We start from the raw sequence: 21,898 nt of genomic DNA, 5'->3' as shown, positions 1-21,898 counted from the left end.
AAAGTTCATGATAGACTATGTCTGGCTTCCCTCTCCGTTTTTGAGTACTGAAAAATTAGATAAGATTTTTTTATTTTTTGGTTCCTGCAGTGTTTTGTGTAATTAGAGAGCTCGAAAACACTTGGGTTAGTATAACAGGTGCGCGAGGTAACCTGCTGCTTTAAATAAAGATGTGCATTAGGCGCTGGAACAATACCATCGTGCAGCACTCGCAGGGCGGGGTCATTTTGTTTCTTCATGCAATGTTTATGTCGTTGCACATGGGCAGGTATGGGTGATGTAGTGCATCCCGAGTATTCCTGTAGCATCTATTTCTGTGCAGTTGTAAAGAGTCTTAAAGAGTGAATAACTGACATTTGAGTGGAATGCTAATTTGTCGTACAATTTGCAGCTAAAACGTCATCTGCCACCTAGGCCCATTCCAAATTTCAGTAAAACGGCGTGTTGAGCGAGGTGGTACATACTGCTGGGAAACAGCGCAGGAACAGGGACAAGAGAAAAGAAGACGACGGGACAGGCGCTGCCCGTCCCGTCGTCTTCTTTCCTCTTCTAGAGGCCCGTGTGTTGTGCGATGTCAGTGCACATTAAAGAACCCCAGGTGGTCGAAATTTCCGAAGCCCTTCACTACGGCGTCCCTCATAGCCTGAGTTGCTTCGGGACGTTAAACCCTAATAAACAAACATAAACAAACAACTTCTTTTCTCTTTTCCCTGTTCCTGCGCTCTTTCCCAGCAGCCCATTCCAAATGTTCTATTAATTTCTCTCTGAACAGCCTGGTTTTTGAACTGGCGAGGAAGGGCACCCAAATTCACCGGAGTTCACACCCGCTCGCAATTCTGCGGTTAAAGATGATTCTGAAGCAAAACTGGGAATTCCGTTTACCTCTGCTGATTTTTTAACACCTGGCAGACAAAGCAAATAAGGTACATTGTATGTTTAATTGAATGCGGCCATGTTTTGCTTTGCGCTTTCCTTACCTAAGGTGACGTGCGTGATTTTATGAGATCTAGGTAGCTATTTCAATGATGTTTCTTTCTTTTTTGTTGAAGAGACTTGGAAAAGATGCATGCTGCAGATTGGGCCACGTATGTCGATATGTTAGCTAGCGATAAGGATGCATGTCACACCCTTTCCTCAAAAGACCCCAGAAGCGAAGGCAAAAGTCCACTGAGTGGTTTACCCAACTAGTCCGACTGTGCACAGGAAAGAAAGGACGTTTTTGAATGCACATCTCCTAATTATCATTTTAGATGCAGTTCACGCATTCGGTGATGAGAGCATGGCCCCAGTTTCCGCCCTGTGATATTTCCGGCAGCTTGCTAAAGCATTTGGCATACAACTGTGGCGTTACATCATGACATGGTTGCGTGACAAGGACAGTCGCCAAAGGCACTTAGGGAGGTGCAGAGCAGATGAAAGAGGCTCCAGAAGCAAACTGGCAAGCAAAAAAGTGGAGATGTGACATAGCAGAGGAATTGGCTAGCATAAAGAAGGTTTACTTTGTTTTTCTGGTAAAATATTGAAGTAAATAGGTTTGTCGTGTTTCACATTAAACATTTCAAAATCTCATTTCTTGATGCATTGGACCCAGTATTATAAAAAGAAAGGGTACCAGGTTTTTATTCTTTCCCAGATTCATCTACAGAGAGCTCCAAAGCTACTCAACTAGAATGGTGCATGTCTATATGGTAGGTCCTATTTATGCACAGAAGTGGCTCCATGTAGGCACCTCAACTTATTTAAGTGACCTTTGAAAGATGGAACCTCTTTGTGGAGAACACCATGTTGAAAGCAGAATTCTATCGGCAAGGTTTTTTTTATTTTGAACCATGGTACTGAAACAGTGATTCACCACATGTTTTTCCGTTAACTGGTAAATTAACATTTTTTTCGTGTCATATTAAAATCACAAGCATGCCTAACCATAATAAGTGATAAATTACATATTGCCTTATCGTTTGAAATGGAGACAATCAGTTAAGAGGATTACGTGAAGAGAAATATTTTCACCCTGAAAAATAAATCACTGCTCGAATGCAGTAGACCTGAAGAGGGCATTATTCACAATGGTAATTTTTCCAGTCGAACAGTTGGGTCCAAATAGGTTTTAAATGTGCAAAGCCATGGTTTACAATGGTATGCGATATGAGAATGAAAGAGAGAGAAGCAAATGATTTTAATACAGGAAGATAAAAATGTTTTTAGCTTTGAGACCATAGCCTGCTAGTGCCAGCTCAGGGCTTAAGTTATCACCGTGTGGCTTGGAGTCAAATTATCTGTCTAGTGTAACCCGAAAACATTTAATGGTGTACTTAATTTTGGGTAGGTGTGTCCAGAGCTCAATATACGTGAGTAAAAGTTTTTTTTGGCTGCATAAATGCCCTGTTACAGCATCCTTTAATAAATATTCAAGGTAAGCACTACTTTCGTGCATAATATGATAATCTTTTGACATATCGAAATGGATTGCAGCTAGATGTGGCCCTCCATTTTCACTACATTTTTTAATGACAGAACTTTGGTGTGGGGTGAACTAATATTCGGAATTTCAAGTGCGTATGCAGTACGTGTGTAGCATGGTTGAAAATCATTTGTATGAATTTATATTTGAGAACTTCCATCTTTTCGTATTCCATATATATATTTCTTTCTCCATGTTTCCATCTAGAGTGCTGTCGTCGCGTGGGTGTCTTGTTGGTCATCTTCCTGTCGACAACACAGGAAGTACGCCAGGTGAGGTCGCAAGCTCATTTCCAGAGAAGCACCAGAAATGCCCATTCAATTTATTTCATCATGAAACTGCACAGGAAACACCAGCAAACAACTGTTGGGTCAATAGCGAAAGCATGCATTGGCACATACAGTATGCATGCATAAGTGCAGCAGCTTACAAAAGAGGATTGAACAATAGTGTAATCAGTTGGAATGACAGAAAACACACCACGTCAATGCAGGAATGATATAATTTTATTACAAAGCATTGGCTCCATGTAGGCATCTCAAGTTATTTAACTGACCTTTGAAAGATGGAACCTCTTTATGGAGGACACCACGTTGAAAGCAGGCTTCTATTGGCAAAGTTTTCCTTATTTTGAACCATGATACTGAAACAGTGATTGGCCATACGTGTTTTCGTTAACTGGTGAATTAACGACGGCTAACCATAATGAGTGATTATTACATATTGCCTTATCGTTTGAAATGGAGACAATCAGTTAAGAGGATTTTGTGAAGAGAAGTATTTTCATCCTGAAAACTAAATCACTGCTCGAATGCAATAGACCTGAAGAGGGCATTATTCACACCGCTAATTTTTCGAGTGAAACAGTTGTGTCCAAATAGGTTTTAAATGTGCAAGGCCATGGTTTGCAATGGTATGCGATATGAGAATGGAAGAGAGAGAAGCAAATGATTTTAATACAGGAAGATGAAAATGCTTTCAGCTTTGAAGCCATAGCCTGCTAGTGAGAGCTTAGGGCTTAAGCTACGAAACCCATGGAATGGGAGCTTGGACAGCAAAGGAGTCTGGCTGCGCTTGTCACGGTCAGTCGAGGACATCTCCATTGAGACTGAGACCACTATCTCCACACTCTCTAAGGGTGGGAGGAAGCATAAGGGTGAAAAGAGGTGACATTGGCGAAGATGCGTTCAATGAAGGCGGAGGTTTTAGGACTCTAACCATGCTTGCAGACATCATTTCATACAGTTTTTAGTGGTGGCCCCAATGATTATACATCGGGATTGGAAGGTATTTAGACGTGAGATATACAAGTATCTAAGCATACGCACAAATCGTGGGGTAACTGACTGTGACGCCGGCCAGAAAAATTAATGAAAATATTATGAGAAATGCCCTCTCAAGAATGAAAGGGTGCTCCCGGGTACAATACACGGTAATTGATTCGAGCATTCTTAAAACATGGAGTGGTTCTGGGCACGTCGTTGGCAGATGTTAGTAGCTAAGATCCGGCAGACATCCTGTGCTTGTTATTTAGCAGAGGGAAGTGCAAGTTTGCTCCAGGCGCCAGTTGCAGTACGAGTAGGGAAAGGAATAAGGGTTGGATAAGAATGGGGGGGGGGGGGAGGGGTGGATTTTCGGAAGCATGCAAAGTGACCAGGATCACTTGGTGTGGAAAGCATCTGAGCCAGAGTGGGGACAACAGTGAGGTACAATTCATTTCAGGTGTCTAAACCTTGTTGTAGCTTCACTACTTGGGGGAGAAGAATCTAGCCCCTCGCTAAATTTTAAAAAGACAAAAGTTAGGAAACTCGGGGAGAGTGGACTTGGGACAGTTTAGAGCACACATCAGAAATATTCACTGCCACAAAAAAAAAGGCAGCCAAAATGACGTCGGAACTCCATAAGTTAATCCAAATAAATTTTGAAGTTCCAACACTTTGCAGATAAGCACTTCATTTGGGGCGCAAAAAATTGCCGCTTAAAGTCAGAATGACACCTTTTAAATGTGCTTATGGTTTCGCTTTTTGGCGCTGCAATAAGCACTTTTAGTGGTTTCTATGCAGAAATTACCCCTGGCTGCCCTGATTATGTCCCTTCTGTGATGCCGTATTTTCAGTCTCGTCGGGACCACAAGAAAGGCAGCGTTATTACAGACAGCAGCTCGAGCGTGAAAGGCTGAAATTGCAGTAAGTAAAGTATAAAATAACTAGTTTTTTTGTGCATGTCAAGTAACCCCTCCAGTCCATGTGGCTAGTGAAAAAAGCCAAACTTTGTCAAGCCAGAGCGCCAAGGGTAGCTTTCGAAATGCTAAGAACTGATATGGCTATTACTAGCGACCGGGTACAAATCTCTATTTGCAGCTAGGTGCCTAACTCTACAAGTAAAAAGTTAAAAATGCGTTAACCAGCTTACTACTGAAGACAGTTGACCAGTTTTCTTGGTTTGCCAACACTAGTAATACTGTGCCTCAAATGCCATTTTTTTTCTCCAAAAAGCCTTTTTTAATTTTTAATGTGTTCCCTGAAACACCTGGTACATTTCCTGTGTACGGTTACAAGCCAGTGAATAGTAAACGTATGGAAACTTTCCACTTCAATGAAATTGGCATTCTTTTTCATCTCAGTCTTTACTCAGCAACGTATTCAGACATGACTGCTCGACAATTACGGCAACTTATTAGAAATTCTAGCTTATAGGCTGCTGGATCTCTATACAGGCTGCACTGCTGGGAGGATCAGGCAACCAAACTGAAGTTTGGCGGCATGACTAAGGCTCTTCTGCTTTTTAAAAGGAGCGACAGCTACATGGGCTCTCTCTCAGGGGTTCCATGAAGCAGCGCTAGTAGACAACTTGCCTATCTCTGCCATGTTTTCTGCGGACGATTGAAAGGGCACTCAGTGAGCGCATTTATTTCATGTGCTGCTATGCTGGGGTTCGTGCACCTTTTAGTCTGTTACTCGGAAGTTTATCCTTTGAGCTTTTGCATAGCAAGCATGCAGTTTATTTTATTATTTATTTTCAGTACACCCTGCAGCTCCGAAGCTTTATAGCAGGGGAGTGGGTACAACGTTAAAGTGATGAGCAGTTGAATAAAACCACATGAGAGAAAGAGCAAAGGGGGAGTGAGGGTTGACAAAGAAGCAATGTATACAGATAAATTAAACAAATAATATACAACCGAAGAAGCAGCAGTGCATTTGTTCAACTAATATTTGAAAGAACAGTTAAATCACCAATCATTGATTAGCCATAAAAATACATCACGATGAGCACTCGCAGCTCCAATTGGCAGCTTGTTCCGGTGAGAAATAGTTTGTATAGGATACCACATCGGCTGAAGAAGCAGCTATCGCACTAACGATATCCAAGAATAGCAAGGAAACGATTATGTCCCACTCACACGTAGCGGTACTTAGTTATATTAGGGGCCGCGTGGGCGTTCCATGTTGGAACATTTTCGAAACGTCCAATCCCCAGAATGTCCAGATGGTCTGGACACTAGGGCACCTCTCAACGACGGCCAATGGGGTGGCCAACACAGCTGCTCGAGCTGCCCTCCTCCAAGCATCTGGCACGCAGCCTCTCTCTGACACCATTAACGATGCCTCACCCTTACTAAGCTACGCTGAAACTAAAGATTACGATAAGATTGTTACAAGGAAATATTTTCTAGCTCACAAAAGCCGTAGCAAATTTGAAGAACACGTCATCCGGCGGCTGCAAACTGTCCAATCCCTACTTTATGAGCTAATGGTATCAAGACATACGCAATTCATTCTGCCCCTTCTGTGGAGCACCTGGCACACTATTTCACACAGTTTGGGAATGTCAAGAAAACCCAGACCTGGGCAACAATCTTGATCCAACATGTCGCTGTCCTCTCGACCAGAATTCATTAGGACTTGGGAAAGTATAGAGCACACTTCAAAAATATTCACTGCCGCGAAAAAAAAAAGGCAGCCAGAATGTCGTCAGAACTCCATAAGTTAATCCAAAGAAAATTTGAATTTCCAACACTTTGCACATAAGCACTTAATTTTTGGTGCAAAAAAATCACCGCTTAAGTCAGAATGGCACCTTTTAAATGTGCGTAAGGTTTCGCTTTTTGGCGCTGCAAAGAGCACTTTTTGTGGTTTCTATGCAGAAATCACCCCTGGCTGCCCTGGTTATGTCCCTTCTGTGACGCCGTATTTTCAAAGTCTCGTCGCGACCAAAAGAACGGCAGCGTTATTACAGCCGGCTCCTCGAGTGGGAAAGGCTGAAAATGCAGTAAGTAAAGTATAAAATGTAGTTTTTTTGTGCATGTCAAGGGATGACACATCGCATCGGCATGTACTGAATCCGCTTGTCTCAAGGGTAAGGGAGGACGAATTCAGTGCTCCTTGACCGCTGCTAAAGTGAAGTATTGAGCTCCCACTCACAGACCGACACTCTACGAATAAAGGCTATAACTGGACAAGCTAAATTTGCATGATGGCCTTTTGTGGTTAGTAGCAGGTGCGAAGTCGCGTGGACAACCTCAGCACAAATGGGCTTAATAGTTAGTTTTCAAGTGAGTTAACCAGACATACAGTGTCAGAAAACACATGACACACATGAAACTAACTATTAAACCCATTTGTCCACACGGAAAAAAACTGAAAACTGTTTCCAGCGTTGCATTCCTCACACATTGTAGTACCTACCCACATATTAAAATTAAATTTCTGGTGGCCCATTTTTTTCTATTGTTTGAGCAGACAATGGCATGATATATATTAATATCTCAGGAAATAATTGGCCTAGAAATAAACACATTGCATATTTGAAATCAGCAGAAAAAACTGAATAAGTTTGTGCAGTTTCATTGCATTCGACCTGTAATTAAAAGAAATGTTTCAAGACCCATGTCCCCACTTAATGTGCACTGACATCGCACAGGACATGGCCCTGCAGAATTTCGCCTCTATCGAAATTCGACCGTCGCGGCCGGGATCGAACCCGCATGTTTCATGTCAGCAGCTGAGCACCGTAACCACTGAGCCACTGCGGTGGTTCAAAAGTTGTTTTTAGGGGTAAAGTATGGCTTTTGCGGCCTAGTGTCACCATTGTTGGCGGGCACCGGAAAGCTGATGTATTGTCTTGGGTAGTGTGCTGGGTAACCAATTTGCACGTGTGTTTGAATGCACACGTGCACATGCACGTGTGTTCGAATAGTGTTCTAATTGCTTTTTTATTCTCTTACTGCTTTTTCTCGTCTTTAATACCGTCTAGGTTTTTGTGTTCTTATGTCTTGGCAGCGTGGGACGCTGAAAGCACGGCGGCATGGGGAACGATTGGGAAAAAATTAGTACTTTTTGTAGTTCGTTTTGCAGTAATTTCCCATATTTTAAAACTGCGGTCTGCCTTGTTAGAAATATAGTGGGATGCTTAGAGGTACTTTCCCTTATCAGTGCCTATCCTGGCGGTGTATATTGAGTGCAAAACTTTGAGCCTTTGCTTCTGGAGCCTTATCTGTTGTGGTTCCAGTTCATTGTGGTTCTATATGTTGGTTATGCTGACATGTCTGGAATACATACCGCGGCACCATGAGAGGTGGCTCACTCACATTCATGACCACTCACACTCACAACCACTCACACATACTCACACTCATGACCACTCGCACTCACAACCACTCACTCACACTCGCACTCAAGTCCGCTCACACTCACAACCACTCACTCACACATGCACTCATGTCCTCTCACACTCGCAACCACTCACTCACACTTGCACGCTTCTCTACTCATACAACCACTCACTCACACTCATGACCACTCACACTCACTTATACTCATGTCCACTCACACTCACAACCACTCACTCATAGTCATGACCACTCGCTCTCACAATGACTCACTGGTGCTCACAACCATTCAACCACCCTCATGTCCACTCACTCTCACTCTCATTCACGTTCGCTCACTCTCATTCACGTTCAATAACTGTTTGTTTGTTTGCTGACGACGGAGCGGATGAGAGATTTATTGTCGTGGCCGACTGGCCTCGTGGCTCCCCTAGCATAGCCTGAGACGCATAGATGTGGTAGTGAGCCGCCCAGGCTTTGTCGGGCTATTTGGCCGATTTTCACAGTTTTGATGCTCGAGGAAAGTAGCCACTCATCATGCATATTCCATGCACCGAATTCTACACACGTGTGCTCCCGCACTTGCTGCCGAGATCATGAGTGCCTGTATAGCGTCGGCAGCTAAGATGCTTAGACAAGTTTTTGAATAGCATCCATAGGCGTGCGCAGGGTTCTTCATGAGAATGAGCCAGACATCAGTGAGGGTAGATTTGCTGAAATCGGTGCGTGCAAACAGCAGTTAATCCCCTTACTGTACAGAAAACACGAAAAATAAACAAAATCGCATTTCACAAGCCCATTTCGATTTCACTCGCCCAGTGCCAAAGATTAGGTGCCACAAATGCGAACCATGTGCTGCACACATGCAGCACAAGCTTGCACGCAGTGTTGACTTGCCAAGGCAGCCCCAGCCACTCAGATTGCCGGTGACGGAGTTCTGCTTACATGACGATTACAGGAGCCCTTTCATGACCACAAAAAAAAAAAGACGATTTTTTTTTGGACTCCGGGTAAAGCGTGCTGGAGCTTACTTTTCAATTGTTTCCTGTTCTACGAGCACAGTCTAGTGTCGAACGTGCCGGCACCCTTCGACCTGTTTATGAAAAGCTCCTGGCCGCCCGTCCGCCCACCGCCCTCAGTTTTCTGTTCTCTTCTGGTCACATTTTTGGCTGTGGCGCCGGACGTTTTGTTCTTCGGTGCCTTCTCGGTATTGGCAATTTGAACAGCAGCACTCGCTTTCCCGATAATTTTAAGCAAAACGAAAACTGTTGCCTTAGCTTGATTCGTATTAACTATCAGTCGCGTCTACTCCTTTTCTTTTGTTGTTTCTTTCTCGAGTGAAACGGTGACAATGCTCAGAGACATTCTATTTTATATCCCTTTCCCGAGTACATAAAAATTAAGTTCGAACTGTACGTCCGACTAATCAAAAAGGGTGCGGCCAATTTGGTTGGCACCTCATATCCACTGCCGAAAATCGCTTCAATATTTCATCACAGTTGAGTTTCCCTCTGTCTTGTAGGATCCCGACTCATGCCCACCAAAGAGAGCGAGGACCCTCTGACCAGCCCAGAACGAGCCGCTGTCGGTGTTTGCCATTCTCAAGGGTCATTCCACCACCCCGAACATCGGGAAGGATCCCGACTCATGGTATGTCCGCACAGATCACGTTGAAGCTCGTGTTAAGGCACTCGCGGCAGAATCGAAAACTCTCGCGAAGTGTTCTTATCGTTTCGGACCTCGACTTTGGCGCTTTGTGTATCGCCGGTAGCATAAGGGTTATCACTGTGTTTGCTAGGCAAGATTGCACCAGAGCACTTTTGGAAAATCATAGCTGTTTGGTAGCTGTTTGAGATGACAGGCACTTTTCCATGCCTGTCTTCGATTTCCGTTTTAGTTTTAAAACATTTTTGCGCTCAGTGAAATGTTCAGGAATATATGCGTATAGTAAAAACAGGAGATAACGTAGTCTGGACGAATAATTACTTGCTGCGTTGCGACTAACCTTCTAAATAAAACAAGCGGCACCCTTCTTCACGGTGTGTTTACAATGATTACATTAGAAGCAACATTTACAAACAATGATTAGGCGCTAAACCTTAAATGAACTCCACTACAACTTTACTAGAGGCCCGTGTACTGTGCGATGTCAGTGCACGTTAAAGAACCCCAGGTGGTCGAAATTTCCGGAGCCCTTCACTGCGGCGTCTCTCATAGCCTGAGTCACTTTGCGACGTTAAACCCCATCAACCAACCACAACTTTACTAAGGGCACATTTCCCGGTTATGCGGTGGTGACTTGGGTGCAATAGCGCGTCACAATGATTGGTCAGCATGCCGTGTCGTCACGCACAATGTCTCTGCAACATGCCAGGGCAACGCGCCGCACTGTGGGTGGGAACCCAGTGGCATTGCGAGTGAGAACACGTTGACGAGACTAAGGCACGTACACTCCGAGAAATGCCAGTAAGGAAAGCCAGTATTGCATTCATCGCAAATAGCTGTTGCTCGAGTTATGCTGTTGTAACCATCCTGTGAGATTTTTTTTTACTATTACTGCTAGCATCCTTTTTATTCCTTTTCAGCCTCCTTGCTTGGGAAAAGACTTGCGTTTCCTGCCGGAAAAGAAAGAACAGCCTGGGGGGCGCACGGCTACGTCAGAACCCCTGGAAGCCCCAACATGGAAGCAGGTCACGTTGTCCGTGTCGCCGTCACTCGTCCAGGTAGGCCTTAGTCCAGTAGTAATTGGTCCATAGACTTAGTTCCCACTATAGTGCTAAACCGCCCCTAAACTGCAATCACTACTTACATTAATGCAGCTGAATCTCGTTAATGCAAACTCGCTTATTTTGAACTGCCGGTTTACGCGAACAAATGCATGGGCTTCATCAAAACATTCGAACTGTGAACAAATTATGGCCCTCTTGGAGTTCGGTAATGTTGCAAAAAACAACTGATAAGCAGCGTGGTGTTGTTTTAGCCGATAGCTGCAGCTTTGCTGGAGGTGAAATGGAAGTTGATACTTGGCGAGTTGATTTCTTTAGCTCGAAAATTTTTAGTAGTTTACGAAACTTTTTAGTAGTTTACCGAAACAGACCTTAGTCGCTTATGAGCCATAAAATGAACTCAACACTAATCTAGCCTTGTAATGCGTCTACCGTACCCGTTTGAGGTATTTTTGGATCCCTCTGCCTCAACTTGGTTAATATTTCAGTGCGATGTCAGTGCACGTTAAACCTCCAGGTGGTCGAAATTTCTAGTCCCTTCACTACGGCACCCCTCACAACCTGAGCTGCTTTGGGACGTTCAGCCCCATAAACCAACAAAGAATCCTTTGGCTAAGAATCTCTTCTCTTCCAACGATTTTCGGGGAGCAGACTGTCACATCAATTGAGAAGGCGCATGTTCGGATCTGGCTTGCTTTCCAATGCCTTGATGTTACACCCGGTTTTACTGTCGCAAGCTTAGTCTGCATTTCTTCCCCACACCAGTCTTCTTAACCATCATAGATTGGCACTCAGACTTATCCACCTTATGACGCGCAGGATTTTATGTAAGGCTTAGTTCTGTGTATTGCGAAATTTTGCGCGAGGGACCAAGTGACAGCTTCAAGTGGCGAGCATTGGCGGCGCTCCAAGTGTTGCTTGCCTCATTGCCCGGTTCTGCCCTTCCGAGAAATTTCGCTCATCCCCCGGCAGTGCCCAGTGGGTTAGCCACTCGCATCCCCGCAGAGCGAACACACATCCGGTTTGTCACCTCGCGTAGCTGAAATCTGCCCTACAATTTTTGAAAACAATTTGAAAACTTAAGCATGACCTATATGAATCTACATGTGCGATGAGGTTTTGTTTTGAGCTCTAAGCCACTCGTAAATGACATACTTGTAGGCTCTGGCGCGCTATTCGAGCAGTGTACACAGGTGTGTAGACGACTGTACGCCCGGCATTACCGCGACCGTCTCGTGGAACGTGATCAAAGGTGAGGGTGGAAGCTGTACGAGTACCTTCTCGTGCTACTGCTCGCCGCATCTTCAGAGTTTACAGCGTCACCCATAGGAGACAACGCGTAATGGGGCTGATCACAGGCGCAGACGGCGTAACTCTAGGTAACGCCACATCCAGGTGGACAAAGTCCCTACCCATGCCTCTTGCCTCCGGAGGTGCCATCGTGCCATACCAAGAAATTCTAGCACCGTGCCCAATACAGTTCTCGCTGACCCGTGGGCGTGAAGTGGCGCTGTCGGTACTAATGCTGCGAAAGATTGCTATTTTGGTTAGAGATTTCAGAATAATTCATAATTAATCAAGCAAGTACCCACACTAAACGCATTGTAAACAAAATTTGGAGCCAAATTTAAACTCAGTGCGAAATTTGAGCCCGAATAAACGAGCTGTTTAGCCAAAAGAAGACTGTTCGGTTTTATCTTATCGATGCGACACTCACTAGATCAAGAGAGGGCCATCGACGGGCATTGGAGCGCCCGGTAAGTCATAGTCGTTTTTATTTCATTTGGGACCATTCAATGCTAACTCTATCTGCAGATGGAGATCTGCGGAATCTCTGAGTGGATTTTCAATCATAGTGTGGAAATATTTAGTTGGTCTGTAAATGATCACATTACGTTCGAGTTTCGAAGCGATATTGTAGTCGTTTATATTAGCACGACAGAGGCATGAAATTCTCTGACCAGCGTTTCCGCGTGCGTGAAATTGTGTTTATCATATCAGGTTGACAAGAGGCTGGATTCGTGTTAGTTATTTTAAACAGATTCTCATATCAGTCTTTTCCGGCCGCGGCGGCTGAATTTCTTTGGAGGAGAAATTCGAGGCCCGTGTACTGTGCGATGTCAGTGCACGTTAAAGAACCCCAGGTGGTCGAAATTTCCGGAGCCCTCCACTACGGCGTCTCTCATAGCCTTAGTCGCTTTGGGACGTTAAACCCCATAAACCAACCATATCAGTCTTTTAAAAGAGTGAAATAAAGCTCCTAAATGTGACAACTGGCTTGTCTTTCTGCAGGAAGTGGATACCATTTCACTATCATAAAATTACTCTTCTTAGCTCAAGAACATATTAATATGGCAAAACACCAATATCTTGTGCTTGTGGCTGGACACATGAGCGGTGCGCGGTCACAGAGGGACGGCCTTTATTATTTGAAGGTTTAGAGGCTGTATTTGCTGCGTGTAAATACAGCTTATTTAAAGAAGAATTGACTACAGGACAGCATCGAATCGCTGTTTTTCCTCGCCAGCAAATGGTTATATTCGCCTTCTTCATAGATCCTTGCCTGTTGGGGGGCTCGAGATGTAAAGATAGGCAGTCGATGAGCTGTCGACAACAAAGGACGAACTGCAGGTCACCTAAAAGTGAAACTTGCCATCTGTTGCGGTGGCACTGTTTAAGAGTTTCATGTAGCCCGCTTGTAGATAAAAACAAGTTATCATCTTCTGCGGCATTGTAGTCACTGCATTTCTCATGCACCATGCTTCAAGGAGGGCGCCAGAAGTCTAGAGGAACACGATAAATCCTCCCCTCCGCTGCGGTGATAAAGGCATGACAGCAGAGAAAAAATAGGATTAGAGAAAAGTTGGACATAAAAGTGAAATTAATAGCGTAGTTCTTATCTCCAAAATCATGTAGATGATACCTGCAGACCAAATGGCTTGCTTCAAAGCGAATATGAAGCAATAGGACACACATCCTGTGTCACAGGTTGTTAGAACGTAGCGTTTTGCATGAATTGGAACTGCTGCAAACTTTGAAGTGCTCTAGTACAAAAGGCTCTTAACTCTGTGTTTAGAGCGCGGAAGTGTAAGCATCTTATGGTGCGAAAAAATCAACTGAATACAAAACAACCTGTGTATTTGCTGAAAGATGTTGCAGTCAGTTTCGATGACATCGAATGTACTGCGTGACACGCGTTGCTTGTGGCGCGATCCGTTAACGAGGAACATTGACACAAATTACGGTATGCACCACGCAGCTCAAGACGGCGTAAAAATCAGCGCCACTTTCAGCCCGGTGGTTCCGGTGGCTCTGGTGGCAGGCGAGTCCAGCGGGCCCCGCCGATGCCTGGGCAGTCTTGTCGAGAGTTACCCCGAATTTCGCATATCACCTTGATCTGACTTCTTAGAACACGATGCGATACCAGTGTTCTAGATATAGAACTTTTGAATACTCTTCTGTGCACATATCTGTGGGAAGTCCTAGGCGGGTTGAATTTTAGTTTGCCTAGGTGGTATGCAGTTTGAGTGATTCCTCCCGAACATGTAACTCCGTCGGTTGCAGATTTCATCTCTTGGATTTTTCGTTTCACAGCAGAGCAGAGAGAGAGAGCAAGGATTAGACATATGGCATGCGACCTGGCTCTACCTCATAGTTTTTAAAATTTTTATGGCCACACCCGTGGCATGTGGAGGTTCCCAGGATAGGGGTCTAACAGGAGCTGCAGCTTCTGGCCTACCCCACAGCCATAGCCACACAGATCCGAGGCGCATCTGTGACCTACACCACAGCTCACGGCCACCCTGGATCATCTAATTAGGATGTGTTAGTTTGCAACACAAAAACAAACCACTGAACCTTAGCTCTGGTTGGTGCTTGATGGCCTCAATTGCTTATACACTCTAAAACCTAACACAACACAATGAAATTGCGGTGCACTGCTTTCGTGATAAACGTAGTGTGCTTGCTACACCATTCATTGCTTTGCTGAATCTATTGTGTATCGTCCAGTTCTGTTCTCATACATTATTTTTTACGTCTTTCAGGTCAACGGCCGAGACTGAAGCGCATTGAAGCCCCAGGTAGGTATTCTTGCTTTTATGCCTTCGTTCACTTTGCAACTGTGTAGCATCTATATTTGGGACTGTGAACTACTGCAGTATGTGTAACCAAGCCTCAGTGTGGAGCTGGTTTGCAGATTCTTTTTTAGTCAAATCTAAGGGGTCACCAATCAGGAATGAAAACAAACTTTTTTGCACAAGCATTAAGAAACTTACAGTTAGAACAAGATATCTACTGTGTTTACTCGCGTAATGATCACGCTCCTGAATTTTGTTGGCAAAATTAAAATTTTTTATTCCCCACAATGATCGCACCCCGAACTTGCCGCTGCAATTTATGTGCCAAGTCTAGCCGACGATCGTACTTAACAGATGGCATGTGCAGACGTTCTTAAGCGGCGGACGTAGCACGTCCTGACTTACCGCTGATGTGATGAGCACCGGATGCGTAATTCGGAGGACGTGGGTTCGGATCCCACCGGCGGCACGTGGTTGTCTTTTCTTCTGCTTTTCTAATCAATTGGCTTTAAGTGATAACATATTCAGTAATATTCTAAATCGAAAACAACAGCACTAAATAAATAAATTAATTAAAAAAAAACCTGTGTCCCTTGGTTTCTGTGGCAGTTGGCTTCACTCATATTTGTAACGAGCCCCTCATCCCCGTTCCCTTCTTTGCTTACCCCTGCTATACTTTTATAAGTGGCGCAAAGTGTACCGGCGTTCTATGTGGCCACTCTGCTTTCTCATCAGCTAAGGTGTGCGGCATGGCATCGCCAGTCTCCTTTGCACTTCAAGCTCACGGAGAAAGAGCTTGCGAAAGAGTGAGCGTGAAGGCGTGGCTTGCATGAAGCAAATAAGACAGTCTTATTTCCAGTCTTATCTTTGGTGTAAACTCTCTTTCAGTTATGAGAAAAGGACAGGCGCATAGCTAGTTCACTTTGTCGGTGGACGCCTCAAGAGCTCGAAGTCGGCACTGACAAAATGAACTAGCCATGCACCTTTCCTTTTCTCAAAACTGAGAGGTGCAGGCGGGCCCAGGCTTCGGACTGCCATCGGCGAAATCCATGATTTCGGCTAGAAGTGCTATGCGCAAAAGATAAAAATTCTTTACTGCATTGCTCACAATGTACTATCGGGGACAAAAGTGGTATGCTCCAGGCGGCGGGAGCCGGAACAGTGGAAAACTGCGGCATTTTGGCGAGCTAAAGCCCGAAACATTGAAACGAGCCAAGCGACATGCCTGTTGATGATAAACGTCACGCATTGGCTGTCTCGATCCCAGATGCCGCCTGTAGATGGTGTTGCAATGCAGTTTTTCGTTGCTACGGCTCCCGCCGCATGGAGTATACCGCTTTTGTCCCCGATAGTACATAGCCTGTGCTCACTATATCATATGCAAGTGGTTGCGTGGAGCCAGTTTGGACATTTAGTACTGTATCGAGTGCGCTGCTCGGCAGCTATACACAGAACTTTGCAGGAGCGCCCCACTCGCATTGCTTCGCGCCATCAGCTTGTACCACCTGATGCGTGTTGTAAGTCGTACTGAGTGCGATAGTACTTCTGCTGCGTAAAGTTAGCCGCTTGAAAAGGGGCGCTTGAACAGGTATCCATTGTTTGCAAAATAGCACCCGATTTTTTGCGTGGGCTCTTGAGACAAGCAGCCTGCATTGCACACGTTGCTCTCATGCAAAACAGCGATGTCCGGGTGACGTGCTTTGCCTTGTATTGCATGCATTCATAGGTGGCACAAAATACATCTGGCCACTCTTTGGCACCTTTGCCATACAAGGAGTCTTGTTGCTGCAGGAGTTGCCTCTTCCTTGGAGCAGAGACTTGCGTTTCCTTGGTCCCTGCCGATCGATTCTCAGAGCTCCATTTGGGATGCAGCTGAGTCCACCAGCCCTAGTGTGGAAGCAGGTGGCTCTCTGACGCCCGGCCGCCATCCGACCGTGAGGGAAGCCATCAAGAAGGAGGCCTGGTAGGCCGGATTATTCTCTTTGGGTGTGATAGAGATCATGTTTTGGGTGCAATCTGCAATCCAGTGAACTGATTGATGTGGGAAACTGAATATATGACTAGCACTTGACGTTTAAACTCATGTTAAGGGGGGAGGCTACCTTCGAACACCAACGTTTTTGTTTCTTGAGATAACTGAATGAAATTTTCGGGGTACACTCATGGCATAGACATATGAATAACTACAAAGTTTCATGGAGCTACATACACTGGTACTCAAGTTACAGGAGTATATCAGAATGGTTCACATAGGTTCCTTATGATATGCCTGGAGAACTTGCAAAATGTGTTAGCACTGTCAAATTCATTATGAAGGTTCCTGAATAGGTACCACAGGGCAAGACAGAGCCCTTTTTTTAATTTCCTTGCTGAAAAGTTTTAGCACAACATTGAATTTAGTGTTACTAATTAGACTCGCATTAGCCTAATTTTGATTGCTTATAATAAATTCCAGACTCAATAACTTGAAAAAGTGGGCCTGTCTTGCCCTCAGAAATTTATTCAAGCACACAATAAAAAAAACCTAGTGGGAATCTGATTAGCGGTTCCAGAGATACTGCTTGCATAAGCAGCCACACCAGGAAAAATATTCATTTTGAGAAAACGGCCCTTGAAGTTTTGACACAACATTTCTGGGTATAAAATGACCCCGCAGAATAGTTTGCGGTGTCTTTGCAGGCTTTCTTTCTCTGCCGTCTCTGAGTCTTCGCTTGACCTCGCTTCTCAGCCTTTCCCATGCGCAGGGCATCTTTTTCCACGGCTCGATGGATGGCTAGGTGGCCAGGTGTGAGCCCCGCAGACAGAGAAATTTCTTTGGTGGCCCTTTGGTTTCCAGCATTGTACCGCATCACTGCATCATTCAGTGCTGTCTCCACTGCAATCAGGGATGCATGCTGCTCCTTGGGCATCAGTGACCACAGAACAGAATGAAATGATTCCGATGCATTTTGAGTCTTCACTCCCAGGCACCGCTGAAGAAGGGAAGGCTCGGAGAGGCGCTGATAAACAGGCAGCATAGCCTCAGCGACATAGCCTGGCAGATTGTACCTGTGCCTTGGTTGTGGTAAGCCATTTGCCTCAGCAGCCTTGTGGCGGCACCATGAGCCAGCGCCCTCTGGGCATAGGTCATGGTGAGGCTCCGCATCGGTGGATGTGATGTGATGGTAGGACGCCATAACTGCACGCTGCATTGCTGCCGCGTCATTCGAGTTGTTTCGCAAAGCCCAGCCATAGTAATCCGTCAGCTTGTCGATAAGAGCCTTTGTCAGCCTTCCTTTCCCTCCCAACGCCTTATCACTCTTTTGCACTAGGTTGCGCAGTGCAGCCCCCATCCTTTTCTGCACATGATTGAGGCATTCTTCTTTGACAACTGGGACCAGGCCATAAACATTCTCCTTCACAAGGGCAGAGTAGGTGGCACTGTCTCCATCGGACACAATCGTTGTATAACGGAGGTTGTGCTTTGTCAGTGAATGGGCGAAAAGGATCAAGGCTGCCTCGACCTCCATCCTTCCAGACTTCGCATCGGTGTTTTTTTGGCAGATGTGCTGCTCACGCCAGCTTGAGTACGCGGAGTCTTCAGGTTTGGGTCCTGTTTGACACCCGAGACACTGGTTTGAGAGGACAACTGCATCCAAGATGAGGCCAGTGTGATACTCTATCACTGCCCCAACTCCAATGTGGGATGTGTGTCCGCGCTTGTGCCAGGTGCCATCATAGACCACAGTAATGTCTCTGGTAAATCCTGGGTCCATTCCCTGGTAAATCTTTTTCACAGCAGCTGCTGATTCTGAATAGAAACTCTCCATGCGTTGAGTCTCTGGGCCCCTGAATGTCTTCTTCAGATGTTCCTGGTATGTCTTGTGATGAAGTCCTCTGTGAGATACATTCATAGCAGCCCAAAAGTCATTTACAGCTGTCAGCCCCTTTCCAATTTGCTTCACAGCCATAATGGCTCGGATGTTCACCTCAAAAGCGTTTCCTGCGTTCTGGCGTGGTGAACTCCAAGAATTAGCAATAATCCCACAATGTGGGCATACCAACTCAAGCTTTGTAGCCAGTCCGAACTGGGTACCTTGTTGAATTGTCAGTCCAGTTGAAAGGCAGCGCTCGCACAAGGTTTTTGAGAGCAGGTGGCCAAACACACACATTTGCACAAGGCAAAAAACCTCATCTTCGGTAGTAGCAGTGGCAGGTGCGGCATCGGGCGACATCGCTTGAAATTTTCGTAGCGTCGCGGGCGTGGCACTGAGTTTGTTTTTCACAGCATTACGTTGTGCCTCCGCCGCCTCTATCTCCACCGGCGTCAGAAAGTGCGTTTTCACGTGCACGGTCGACGATGCGTCATTGCTCACGGCGACAGACGCGAGAGAGGGTGCCGCGATCGCCGAGGTTGATGCGGTCGGGACAGCAGGCACACTTGAAACGCCGTCTCCTTGCATTGCTGACTCGGAAGGTACGGCGCTGGAAGTGGCAATGCAGACTTCTTCTAGCAGTGTAACAGAGGCAGCACTGCAGGAAGCGTCTCCGCAATCGCCGGCAACGCGCTTTGCCAACTTCGCCATGCAGACGGCATTCATAGAAAGAAGAAAGAGAGAAAGTGGTGCTGTAGTGGAGGTCTCCGGAATAATTTCGACCACCTGGAGTGGTGGCTCAGTGGTTCCGGCGCTCGGCTGCTGACCCGGCAGACGCGGGTTCGATCCCGGCCGCGGCGGCTGAATTTCGATGAAGGCGAAATTCTAGAGACCCGTGTGCTGTGCGATGTCACTGCACATTAAAGAACCCCAGGTGGTCTAAATTTCCGGAGCCCTTCACTACGGCGTCTCTCATAGCCTCAGTCGCTTTGGGACGTTAAACCCCAATAAACCAAACCAAACCAATGATTATATATCAGAATATCAGAATTGGAAGGTATTTAGACAGGAGATATACAAGTATCTAAGCGTACGCACAAATCATGGGGCAACTGAATGTACCGGCGGCCAGAAAAAGTAATTAAGATATTATGAGAAATGCCCTCTCATGAATGAAAGGGTGCTCCCGGATACAATAAACAGTAACTGATTCGAGAATTTTAAAGTCATGCAGTGGGTCTGGGCACGTCGTTGGCAGGTGTTAGTAGCTAAGACCTGGCAGACATCCTGTGCTTGTTATTTAGCAGAGGGAAGTGCAAGGCTGCTCCAGGCGCCTGTTGTAGTACGAGTAGTGTAAGGATTAAGGGTTAGATAAGAATCGGGTGGGAGGGGGTGGATTTTCGAAAGCATGCAAAGTGACCAGGATCACTTGGTATGGAAAGCATCTGAACCAGATTGGGGACAACAATGAGGTACAATTCATTTCGGGTGCCTAAACTCTGTTGTAGCTTGACTACTTGGAGGAGAAGAACCTAGCCCCTCGCTAAATTTTAAAAAGAAAAAAGTTAGGAAATGCAGGGAGAGTGGACTTGGTAGAATATAGAGCACACATCAGAAATATTCACTGCCGCGAAAAAAAAAGGCAGTCAGAATGGCGTCGGAACTCCATAAGTTAATCCAAATAAAATTTGAATTGCCAACACTTTGCAATAGCACTTCATTTGGGGCACAAAAAATCGCCGCTTAAAGTCAGAATGGCACCTTTTAAATGTGCTTAAGGTTTCGCTTTTTGGCGTTGCAAAAAGCATTTTTTATGGTTTCTATGCAGACATCACCCCTGGCTTTGCCATACTTTCGAAGTCTGGTCGGGACGACAAAACAAGAAGGACAACGTTATTACAGAGAGCTCCTCGAGCGAGAAAGGCTGAAAAAGCGGTAAGTAAAGTATAAAGTAATGAGTTCTTTGTGCATGTCAAGGTATGACACATCGCATCAGCATGTACTGAATCCGCTTGTCTCAAGGGTAAGGGAGGACAAATTCAGTGCTCCTGGACCGCTGGTAAAGTGGTGTATTGAGCTCCCACTCACCAACCGACTCTCTACGAATGAAGGCTATAACTGGACACGCTAAATTTGCATGATGGCCTTTTGTGGTTAGTAGTAGGTGCGAAGTCGTGTGGACAACCTCAGCACATGATACTTATATACATAATATCTCCATGCAGGGCACTGACGTCGCACAGCACACGTGCCTTTAGAATTTCGCCTCCATCGAAATTCAGCCGCCGCGGCCGGGATCGAACCCGCGTCCTGCGGGTCAGCAGCCGAGCGCCGCAACCACTGAGCCACTGCGGCGGGGCACATATGAATATTATTGACATAACTGTCATCTTATCAATCGCCATTTATTTTTCAGCAACAAATTGCACAAAAATTGTTGCGCCGCTGCGGTGGCTCAGTGGTTATGGTGCTCGGCTGCTGACCCGCAAGACGCGGGTTCGATGCCGGCCGTGACGGTTGAATTTCTTTGGAGGAGAAATTCTAGAGGCCCGTGTACTGTGCGATGTCAGTGCACGTTAAAGAACCCCAGGTGGTCGAAATTCCCGGAGCCCTCCACTACTGCGTCTCTCATAGCCTTAGTCGCTTTGGGATGTTAAACCACATAAACCAAACCAAAAATTGTTGCACAAATAGTGTAAATAAAAATTTTTTTGATATACAGAAGTCCCGCCCCCCCAGAACCAATCACTGGGACCATCACTGCATGCTCTTCATAGCAGAGTGAAAGCTGCATGCCTGTTTTAACCTCAGTTTCTCAGAAATTACAGGGCTTTCCAAATGGTGTTCACATTTATCGCGTTCAGCTTGCTTATCCCTTTGCTTTAACAGCAGCAATTACATGAGAACTGCGCAAAAAACTGAATGAAAAGAGAAAAAACGATTTTTTTTGCATTGAAATACACAACAGACACCCGACTTCTAGGACAAGCTGTTCAGCTTGCAATGGCTTCACTCACGCTGGCCTCTGAAAGTGGAAATGCAGCATTCAGCCACCTAATGGAGATTGCCTGCTCCAGGGTCAGAATTTTTTTTCTTGAGCGTGGCCATCATTTTTGCTGTGCAGAGCGTGGGCGGCAGCGTGCAGCCAGCCTGCCACCCACCTCTGGGAT

The 21,898-nt window shown here is 45.6% G+C and overlaps 2 protein-coding genes across 2 annotated transcripts; one reads left to right on the top strand and one right to left on the bottom strand.

Moving 5' to 3' along the window:
• The first annotated feature begins 4,579 nt into the window (after positions 1-4,579).
• Positions 4,580-21,884, top strand: LOC149357425 (uncharacterized). The gene is made up of 8 exons (XM_089584651.1): positions 4,580-4,647; positions 6,606-6,730; positions 9,592-9,719; positions 10,655-10,792; positions 14,842-14,877; positions 16,666-16,837; positions 20,557-20,663; positions 21,853-21,884. Coding segments are annotated over exons 2-7 (480 nt in total). The 5' UTR covers positions 4,580-4,647; positions 6,606-6,725; the 3' UTR covers positions 20,558-20,663; positions 21,853-21,884.
• Positions 17,466-19,316, bottom strand: LOC149357426 (uncharacterized). Its single transcript, XM_089575390.1, has one exon. It carries the CDS (start codon positions 19,314-19,316, stop codon positions 17,466-17,468), a length of 1,851 nt encoding a protein of 616 aa, XP_089431516.1.
• Positions 21,885-21,898: the final 14 nt, after the last annotated feature.

This window comes from Amblyomma mixtum, chromosome 3 (genome assembly GCF_055824585.1).
Source record: "Amblyomma mixtum isolate Tamu chromosome 3, ASM5582458v1, whole genome shotgun sequence".
In the NCBI taxonomy this organism is placed as follows: domain Eukaryota; kingdom Metazoa; phylum Arthropoda; class Arachnida; order Ixodida; family Ixodidae; genus Amblyomma; species Amblyomma mixtum.
This window is presented reverse-complemented; position numbering and strand designations above follow the sequence as displayed.